At 39.7% G+C, this 10,698-nt stretch overlaps 1 protein-coding gene across 4 annotated transcripts; it reads right to left on the bottom strand.

The window, feature by feature from the left end:
- Positions 1-1,043: 1,043 nt before the first annotated feature.
- LOC130944707 (uncharacterized protein At1g21580-like) lies at positions 1,044-10,698 on the bottom strand. 4 transcript variants are annotated; one of them, XM_057873180.1, is made up of 10 exons: positions 5,680-10,698; positions 4,898-5,099; positions 4,636-4,786; positions 4,468-4,549; positions 4,235-4,321; positions 2,860-2,950; positions 2,429-2,699; positions 2,299-2,341; positions 2,116-2,219; positions 1,044-1,715 (listed from the first exon to the last, which is right to left on the bottom strand). In XM_057873180.1, the coding sequence occupies exons 1-10, from the start codon at positions 10,469-10,471 to the stop codon at positions 1,284-1,286; spliced, it is 6,255 nt and encodes a 2,084-aa protein (XP_057729163.1). In that variant the 5' UTR covers positions 10,472-10,698; the 3' UTR covers positions 1,044-1,283. The 4 variants fall into 4 exon arrangements, with proteins under 4 accessions (XP_057729163.1, XP_057729161.1, XP_057729162.1 ...); XM_057873178.1 differs by having other exon boundaries at positions 4,250-4,321; positions 5,680-10,686; XM_057873181.1 differs by having other exon boundaries at positions 1,444-1,710; positions 5,680-10,688.

A 10,698-nucleotide genomic window follows, 5' to 3' on the forward strand; every position in this document is an offset into this window, starting at 1 on the left:
TAGTAAAATTTCTTAAGATTTCTATTTGGATAAATTGGCTCTTACCAAAGTTATATATAAAAAATGAGTAACCGTAAACCCCCCCCCCCCCCTTAACACCTCTTTTTTCTTTTTTCTCCTTTTTTTCAAACGAATTCATCTTTCGAACCATATCCCATCCCGTATGTGATGAAATAGGATGAATTGAGACAGTATTTTGTAAATACGTAACTATCTTAAATATATCAACCATTTATTTACTTTTCGATTATTCGGAAAGAACAAAAGAAACATCTTGTTCTTTTTCAACAATTTCTGATATCTAGTAGACTTCTCAGTAGGATTCGACCCCAAATGCAGTTTTAAGGAAAAAAAAAGAACGATAGGCTCTTATAGAATTGCCAAAAATTTCTTCGATTTCTTCTGAAAGCAGATGATTATTCATCTGCTTCTCACATTCTATGAATAGTCGACACATTGAAGAATATCCAAAGAGACATTTAGAGAATCGCTTTGATTCTATTTATGTTCGTTCCGTTTGAAAAAAGGAAGAATTCGAACAAAGAATCAATCTTTCTTTTAGTTGTATCTCTTTGATTGGTCAATGTATGATATTCCAAACCCTCGTTTCTAATGAAATCTCTGGATTGATCAAAAAATCTTTTTAATTGGCTAAAATCCGTTTGAATGAAACTAGATCTCGTGAAATAATATTGACTATTTGATGATACATTATATACCTTACTAAAATATCAATCTTTGTTTACCAACCACACATTATCTAATCAAATCCAATTTTCTCTCGATATGCTCCTCAAAATCCGATTCGCGCGAATTCTTCCCCCAACTAGCGAAGAGATCTTGGCAGAGTTACCACGTGAAATTGAGCACCATTTTGCAAAGAAATAGCCCGCTTATTTCTCAAAAAGAAATGGAAAACGTGCTCAATATCATTTGATTGAGCACCCGTGTAACGCCGCCCTATATTCCAATTCCACGACAGACAATCGATGTGTATCAATGATGTCAAAAGGGCGGTAATAGTATTTGGGGGAGCACAGGAATTGCATAAATACTCCCGGTAGAGTAAATTTTATTTGTCTGTTCTCCAGAGGTTACTGTACAATTCATAAATATAACAACAAATTGTAACAACAACAAAGGGGAGGGGGGAAACGATCGGTGTACAAATCAACGAGGGAAAAAAAAACTGTTTTCTAGAAGGAAACAAAAAAAAAAAAAAGGCTATGCATTACCCAAGTTACCTCAGTTACAACTTACAGATGCCTCGAGTCTTCTGCTGCCTAACTTTGCAGGACACTGGACCGAGAAGATCGCGGCGTGCCTTTTGTTTTCATTAAAAGAGTTGGTTTGACATTTACTTCATAATCTTCCAACTGCAAGCTCAAGGAATCGCTGTCGCACAATGTTAGCGCTAATGATTGACCAACAGTTTTTGTATAGTCATCCTGAAGGCTGATGTAGTCAGTAAGTTCTCCTTCAAGATCATCACTCAGATCACGTTGCCCTGGAATAACTACGATTCCAGCTTCAGAAACATTAATCGGAACAGAAGCAAAGTAACGCCCTCTGCTGTTACTATTACTCTGATCTCCAGATCTCTTCCTTTTCTTTCCCTTTTGTTTTTCGGGATGATGAAGCTTGCATCTGGTTCCTTTCGTACAGGTGCCCGTTGCTTCAAAAGTAGGACAGATACAACTGTGCTTCTTCCTACACTGATCATACATGAGCAAGCGAGTATTAGTCTCCGGTCATTTATGCACACAAATTTTTCGAAGAACAGTCAGCAGAGCCTAGAGTACAGAAAAGATTATAATTAAATAAACAAAATTACACTTAGCAGTATTACTCCATTAGGATTAGCAATCCAACACAAACAGTGCAACAGGCTGCAACTGACTAGTCAATATGAAATTCTACTCAATGAACCCAAGTTGACATTAGAACCCTATGGCCTATACCCTACATAAATACAATGAACCACCGGATCATATCCATATTCTGCTAGTTGAAATGGAAATTCATACGCAAAGAAATGGAAATTCTAGCAAAATGAGGAACATATTAAATATTCAATATTATCCAGAAAACAAAATTAATTATGTTGGTTAATACCTCATTCCCATCAGCACAATAACCCTTGAGAAATCCTTCACAAACAGAAGCCTTAGGGTTCACATTGACATGTCTATATGGGCAATTTCGGTTTGTGCATAAGCCTGCCATGAAAGTCGTCAGAATTATAACTTCCTTTGGAAGGAAAAAGACGAATTATATCAAAGATTACTTTCTAATAACCTTGCAGAAAATAAGAACAATCTGGCATTCTCTCTGGTATAACCTGCACAAGTGATTAACTTCAGTTTAGAGACAGGAGTAAATGCAGTAGATAACATTCAATGTCTTGGACTTGCTGCTATAACAAAACCTTATGAGTCAATTTGCAGTTGGGAGTAGAACATAAACCATTCAGGAACTTAGTACAGACAGCAATTTTTGAGGGATCATGAACATAAGGGCATTTCCCACCCTCCTTGTTACATTTCCCAAATCTTGTAAAAAACTGACAATACTTCTGCTTTCGAGCCAACCGTTGCCTGGCAGTATGCAAGCTCCATCTAACTTTTTCATTTGCCAATTTTCGAGTTCGTTTTTTTGGGTCTCTGATAAGCTGATTACCATTTCCAATTCGGACATATCTGTGAAAATTGATTCAGCATAGCAAGATCAATAACACTGCAGGACTTGGCATTATACAAATATTTTCCCTTTGGCTGCTTTTAAGCTAAGACAACCAACACTGACGAAATTCAAAATACTATAGGTATAAAAGCCAGTGCATAATAAGAGGGAACATACTCATCATTTCCAATCACCAATCTCCTAGGAATGTAAGCTCTTTTCACAACCAAGCCCGAATCAGTAGTGGCAGACGACAGGGATTCATCATCTACAAAAAGAATTGTAAGTGAAACATTGTAAGACCAAGTAATAGGATCTATTAACTGCTAGAGAAAAACAGCAGACTTATCCACAGAATATAATGACAAAAGAATGGGAAGCTGAACAGAAATGGAAGAACATTCATAATGGTCAATCCCATATCGGAAACAAAAGAAAGCTTAATGATTCCACACCTCACATTGCATAAACAGGAAATCAACTACAAACAAACTAAATGGTGTGGAGTATTTTACATAAGATAAGCAATAAAAAAATTGAGAACATTTCAAGAATATACAGGCAGGGCATATGTACACAGCCATGACAACATATGGGGTGAGTAATTCCAAATTTTGAACCCATGACCAACAAGTCACAAGGCATCAAGGCTTATATGTTTGGATTTTTCTTTCTGCACCTTTACCATCATATAGACATTAAAATAAAAAAGGGTAGCCCAGTGCACAAGCATTCCACATTAACGGAGGGTCCAGAAAAGGGTCGTACCCAAAGGGTATAATGTACACAACCTAACCTGTTAATTACATCAGTGGCTGTTTACACGGATTGAACCCGTGACCTTAAGGTCACACAGAGATAACACAACCATTGCTCCAAGGCTCCACTTCTATAGTATAGACATTAAGTTAATCAAAATGAGTCATAATGCTAACAGGTAATTCACTGCAAATGTTCAACTAGGGAACACATCTTTGGGAGAGGAAATAGGTCAGAGTCCTTTAGACATGCCTCGCCTATAACGCTATTTCAAAGGCTATTCATTATTGAAGTTGAAAAGAAACTAACAAGCATTGCTTAGCTGATGCAATTAAATTTTTTGTTCTAAGGAGCATCCATCATCCTTTCATTCAGTTCTTAATCTATCCCACAATGTTTTTTCATTGTGTTTAGAAGAATCTTGAAAACTGTCATACCACAATTTGTCCTTCAGCAGTCTGAGGCACCGTATTTCCAAATTACGGTTTTCATCATTCATGGCTTCAACAAAAGCCAGACAGCTTAAATATGATTCTTGGTCCCTATAAATATAGGTCATTTTGATTTTAATCTCTCTTTCCACTTCTCTCTTTCTTTTTTTGTGCTTTTAGTCTTCATCATTAATAGCTTCGATCATTATATTTCATTAAAAAATGATTTTAGTTTGTACAAATATAATAAGTGACCTATAAATATCCCTGCAAATGCTTCATTGAGCCTAGGGGCGTATCATGTTTTTGGTGGACTGAAAAGTATGAAAGGACACACAAGGTTCAAGTAAAATGGTTCTCACAGAAATCCTGACCACCTGAAATCCTCTGAAGTGTGCACCTGGAAGGATCCATTTTGTAGCGAACTGAACCAATACGGAATATACGTTCTACAAAATCAACCCATTACTTTCAGCCAGTAAGGAAAAACAAAGATAAATAGAACACAGAGCATAAATAAGCTTTAATAGCACGTTAAACAAATAGTCTGCAGTTTTATGATATGACAAACTCTCATGGAAAGAATGTTTCCTACTATTTGCATGGGAACCAACGCAAGCTGCACCTTTTTGCTCTCTCTTTTTCCTCTCTACTGCAGCAACAGCAAGTGTGGCCTCCTAAAATGATGATGAGAAACTGTTAAGTTCACTGACTAAGAAAGATCTATTTGCATAAAGTAAAATATACCAAAAGCCAAACTAACCTCGTTAGCTTGCTTTGAGTTCTTCTCAATGGATTTGGACCATTTTAAACTAGACCCACCAACACTTAATACCTTGGATTTCCAAAGAGAAAACCCACGGGTTGACCTAGTGTAAACAGTATCCATCTTTCTGAAATGAAGCATTTTCTTACTAAAATAAAACAGAAATCAAAAGTTTGCAATTTTGGGCTGCTGGTTGCACACAACCCAAAGCAGGAGAAACAAAGCAAACATAAAGGAAGGAGTATCAAATGCTGAGTACCTAACTGCTGATAAGAAGGTACTATTGGAACATGAAGCAGAATTATGAACGACGCTTCTTAAATATGTTGGTCTTTTCCATGGAAATAACTGAGGCAAAACCCTTTGAGAATGCCATGAATTATGGCCATTTTTAGGTGACTTTTTGCCACATAATGTCCAGACTAGTGAGGCTCTTAAAGATTTGAATGATCTCCCAGCAACTGAAAAGGATAAAGTTAAGTCTCAGCTCTAACCATGAATAAAGGGAAATAAAGCTATTATATGGAATAGCACCAACAGCTCAAAATTCCTCAGCCAGCAGTGAGTCAAAGCAAGGGCTGGGAATGGAGAAATCACTCCACCATAAGCTCAAACGAATAGACTCAAGACATGCAGAGATATAACATAAACACAAGCAAACAACGAAATAAAATTAAAAGCTCTAAAAGTTAGGCTCAGGACGTATAGAAAATTGTGAAGCTGATATTGGAAGAAAATGCCATTTATGCATTCATATATAAACATATAAAAGAAGAGATGAACACAAACAGAATTCTTGTAAAACAAGGGACACATTTCTAGCAGGTACAAACTAATGGATAGATGCTTATAGCAAGCAGTTCAGTGTACTTTTAAATTATTATATTTTAAACAGCAAACAGTATTCAACTGAATACATGATATGCATCTACTGCAGCCCCAAGCCAAAAGTTATATATTTCCCAACGATGGTATGAGATTCAAAAGAGCAAAAATTATATGGATATGAATTAGGCAAAATAATAAGTTCTCCACCTATACCTTTATGTAACTGCCTCTTACTAAACTTTCTGTTGCAAAGCACCTTACAAGACCCCTGACCATCAGAATCTAGAGTGGCTTTCGGCACTGCAACAGTCTGGTTCATATTCCTAATTAACTGATTTTTGCACCTCTTGTAGTAGCCTTCAGAGAAGGCTGTTTGGGACTTCTCATCACGAGAATTTGAAGTCGCTACCAACTGATTTGTTTTGGGCTTTGTATATACAATTCTCTTGGTGCTGAAAGAAGAAATGTGTCCATCATTTGCTTCAACTTGGTTCTCCAGCTTACTCAGTGGACTACTTTGATTATCAGGAGTTTCATACTGATTTGAATCATCTTTGGAAGAGTTTGGTGTATCATTGATATCTATCAGTTTTCTAGGATCTGATGCATTTTCACAGCAACCACTGGAAGGAGGTTCTACCAATGGGGAAGATATATTTTCCTCTGATAATGTGCCAATGGATAGTGAAGGTTTTCTCTGACTCTGCTGAGGGACCTCTGCTACTCCTGTTTTCAAGGTCAGTTGATCTGACACATCAATCCTGCTCCCAGATCTGGTACTCTTTGATAATTCATCTAAGCTCAAAGGTGACTTATTTACAGAAGAGATCTGAGTAAAAGAAACTGTAGTAGGCTGTCTTACAAGACTGTTACCTTTACGAATGTAAGAGGTATTCTGAAAGTTTCCTTTCCTATCTAGAATTTGCCTTTTGGGAAGAAATTTTCCTGGCGAAAGCTTGTTTCCAGGTAAAGAACCTTGAGAATTATTACCAGAACGTCGCCAAGTTCGAGGATTTGAGAGATGGGTTGAAGAGGCAGATGTCTTTGAATTTGACTTTGAAATGATGAACGAACAACCCTTTTGAGTTTTTGGCATGGCACCTCCAAGGGTATTTTTGCTCCCATTTTCTGAAAAATAAGAAACTGGACCATTATTTGAAACCTTGGAGTTGACTTGGGATGATTGTCGCATTAGATTCCTCTCAACTGGGTTACTATGCCCAGTTGCATTAGCTGACTTCATAATCTTATTAGTATGCTGTATTGGTGAAGTACAAGTAGGCAAATCAGAACCATGTTCAACTGCAGATATATCCCCACAATTGTTTTCATCTTGGATTGATGTACAATTTAAATTCCCTCTCTCAGGTGCTTCCGATATCCCTTGAGAACACACATCTGATGGTGCTTCAGGTGCATCCTCCTCCAAATCACCATCGGAAGGATGGGACACAATGCTCTGTTGATGAATTAAACTGTCCTTCATATCTCCCTTATTATATCCAGACGCCAAAATGTCAGTTTGCATTTGAGTGCCATTTTCTTTGCATTCACCATCCAACAATGGGAACTGAATGTCTAAGTCCTCACGAAATGAATAAGATGCAAAATCTGAGTTCTTTAATTCAAAATGGTCAGAACTCATGGTTTCATTATTTGCATATCTAGCGTCACAAGAACCTCCAACAAAATTGTCAGACAATTTCCTACTATCCTGTGAACATGACAATGATTGTGCACTAAACAGAACATCCATGCTTGACAATGCAACTTCTTTTTCGGGTGCTTGTTTATCACTGAAAGAAACAGGAAAATCCGCACAAGATTTGGATACCACAACTGCATCACTCAACTCAGAGGTAGTCGTGACTTTGATCCCTTTAGATAATAGTGAAAGATAATTTGCATCATCAATCTCATTATCTCTAACACAAAGCTCAGCCTCTGAAAGCTCCTTTTTCCCATGTAAAGTAATGATCCCATCCAAGCACGATTCCAGGTTAGAACCTAAGCTTTGAACAGATTGATCCAAAACTTCTGAACAACATGCATCCTTCACCTTCACACTTGAGGCAGTATCCCAATCATTTGCATGGCTAACTGAATTTACAGGTTTTGGAGAAATTCCCTCCATCTTTGAGTGCAAAAACTTTGAATGAGTCCTAGCTTTTCTCTTTTTCATATTGTTTGTATCCCCTTCACCAAATCCAACAGAAAGATTAGAACTTGAAAATGGCTCTTCCTTGCCACAATTCTCAGAAGATATGGCAGCGTAACTGGGGGAAACATCCTTCACAGCATCATTAGTGATGTCAGAACACTGACCAGCGGTACCATCATCTAAATTGACCAGTCCACTATAAGAACCCTGTGTCACAGCAATAGCATTTTGTATGCAATCTGTACCAGAGTGAATCTTAATTTTTCCTGAATTTGAAGGGGCAGACATTGCGCTGCTTGATGCAGGGTTGATCACGTCTGGATTTTCTTCCAAAATAGCATACTTGGTGATAATAGTAGGGACCATATGTCCAAAACCAGATTCACCAGTAAGACCACATTCAGTAACTGTAAGCTTCTCTTTAGATCCTTTAAGATCACCAGAAATTAGGCCATAAACGCTACTAGCAGAGTTATATGTATTAGTGCGATCTGAGTTACCAATATTGTCAGCTGAACTAAGAACGCTGTCATCTACTACATCTATAACAAACCCATTCTGTGGACATCTTACATTTGAATAATTCTCACGTGATTGAGACTCTTGATTCTGACATAGCTGTTTAATATCACAACCCACATCATTGATTTTGGAAGTACTTCCATTTAATAATTCAGGAACCATGTTAGTATCTGGCATTCTACGCAAGTCGTGGACAGAATTATTTGCATCTAAACACTCAGAATCAATCTTTTTAGCTTCACCAGTAGAAGCACAAGATTGAGAATTTGGAATGTTAAGACCACTTTCAAACCTGGCGGCTCCTTTCTGAGTATCTGAATCTTCATCAGTTTCACATTCTCGTGACCTGGAATGTGGCCCCAAACTCAGCAGGGTTAGATCTCCATTTCTATCTTCAAGCAATTGATTCCGATCCTTTGATAAATTGTATGAACTATGGCCAGGCATTGACATCTTGTCTACAGTGATGTTTTTCTGCTCCAGACAAGCTTCAACTTTGTTGGGAACAGAGACAGATGAAGAACTAGGTATGACTCGATCAGGTTGCACACATCCATGAACCTTATTTGCTGATCGTGAATTTGACATTGTAGATTTTGGATTTCCAACAACTTTCTTCACTACTCTCTTGACAACTTTTTTCTTCTTGACAACCCTTGGGGAGGATTTACCAGAGTGAATTTTGGTACTTCCACCTGCAACCTCATTTTTCACACTATCAGTCTCACGGGTGCAAGGTTGAGAACAAGGATTAACAACATTATTCTGTAAGCTTAAATCATTCACAGATCCAGAGCAGTCATTCACTTTGCATGATGAGCTATTCAAAGTTACAACATCCCTAGATACTTTTGCAGCTTCCAAACCAGAACAATCACTATCGGATACTGAAACCTTTTTTCTCTTTTCTGAGGGAGTTAAATCAGCATCAGAGACAGAATTCATATTTGTATCAGTAACAACAGTCGAAGTCGAAGCGGTCACAATAGCCTTCGCAACCAGGGAATTTGATTCAAAAGAGATATCAAGCTCCACAGGACTTCCTTCCCTTTCTTCTTGTTTCATCCCATGACCTACATGCCCACACTGCTCCTTGCCCCTGAAATCATTAGTGTTAGACTCAGCAGAATAACCAGCATTCCGTAAGTGTTCAATCTCACGATTCCTATAACTTGGTTTTGCATTCTGGATCCTAAGAAGAGCACTCTTCTTTTGAACCTGTTTCTTTAGAGAAGGTCGCCATAATTCATGACCAAACTCCCTGTTGTTCCCTCTACCACTATACCTACCCGATTCCCATCCATATTCCTCACGCGTCCCAACGCGAAAATCATCAACATTCTTAGCAAAACCAATCTCGCCGGTCCCCAATTCGAACCGTGAATCAGGCAACTCCTTAGGTCCCCTCCTCTCATTCAACCACCTCTTGCCTTCGCCATGCCCATCTCTTCTTCCAACCCTGGGAATCTTATCCTCGAATTCCACACTATACCCGCGAACATACCCCCCGGGTTTCAAATCAATATTAATCTCCCTTGACATCGCCGGTGGCGCCCTGCCGAAGCCTCCGTTGGGCAAGTCGTGTCTGGGTGGCAAATCCCCAACGCCGCGGCGGTGGTAATTGTGGTAATTAGCATCATTACCGCTGCCGCAACCAAACTCCTCATCCTTCCTAGGGTTACCCTCATACTCATACTCAAGTCTCCACCTGGAGCGATCGGGATCGTATCGAATCTTTTCGGCCGGATATGCCGAGGGCGGCAGCGAGACCCCTTCACGGTGTTGGCGCAATTCACTGTCGAGATCAACGGTGGTATAATTCCTCGGAAGGAGACAGTCGGGAGCGATCCTACGGCCAGGGTTAGGGTCCCAGCGTGTTTCAGTGTCGAAACGAGGAAAATTGCGGCGGGGGAAAGGATCGCCCGGGAGGATTCGGCTGGCAATCCTGGGGGATTGGGAAAATGACTGATTGTGGTTGTTGGAGATTGGGTGTTCTTCTTGGAAGGGACGATTAGGGTAGTTAGGGGAATTGAATTGGGGGAATTGGTTTTGATGGGATGGCGGGTGGTTGTTATTGGGGGCATAAGGAGGCGGAGGAGGAGGTGTGCGGATGGTGCGATAGCGGAGGGGTTGTGCTTGGGGAGGAGGGGCTGGCGGAGTGGGGAGGGACGGTGGCGGAGGGGGCGGCGGAGGGAGGTGGCTGTGGTTGTGATGAGGAGGGGGAGGGGGGTACCTAGTGTGGTTGGTGTTGTTGTCGTCGTTGTTGTGATCATGGTGGCTGTGGTGGTGGTGGTGGACGTAGTGGGAGTGGTGTTGGTCCATGACAGTTGATAAAGGATGGTAGTGGTACTCTGCGACCAACTGGGGGATTGGTGGCGGCGGAGATTGGATCGATATCACCCTGCGTGTGTTAGTTAACTTGCAAGGCTCTCCTTTGCTGGATCCAACAACGGCGTTTCCGTGATTTTTGTTTGGAATTGTCGCTCCGGCTGCTTCGGCTGCTTCAGAGTGAATAATTATACAGTAGCCCCACACATCTAAATCTTTTG

Source organism: Arachis stenosperma, chromosome 8, assembly GCF_014773155.1.
Source record: "Arachis stenosperma cultivar V10309 chromosome 8, arast.V10309.gnm1.PFL2, whole genome shotgun sequence".
Lineage (NCBI taxonomy): Eukaryota > Viridiplantae > Streptophyta > Magnoliopsida > Fabales > Fabaceae > Arachis > Arachis stenosperma.

Bases quoted from the DNA above. Each gene is read 5' to 3' on its own strand.
- LOC130944707 (XM_057873180.1), bottom strand. From the start codon at position 10,471: ATGGACCAACACCACTCCCACTACGTCCACCACCACCACCACAGCCAC. The intron at 4,322-4,467 runs GTAGGAAACATT...TTGATTTTGTAG, and splicing joins CGTTGGTTCCCATGCAAATA to AACGTATATTCCGTATTGGT. The intron at 2,220-2,298 runs GTTATTAGAAAG...CTTTCATGGCAG, and splicing joins TTGTTCTTATTTTCTGCAAG to GCTTATGCACAAACCGAAAT.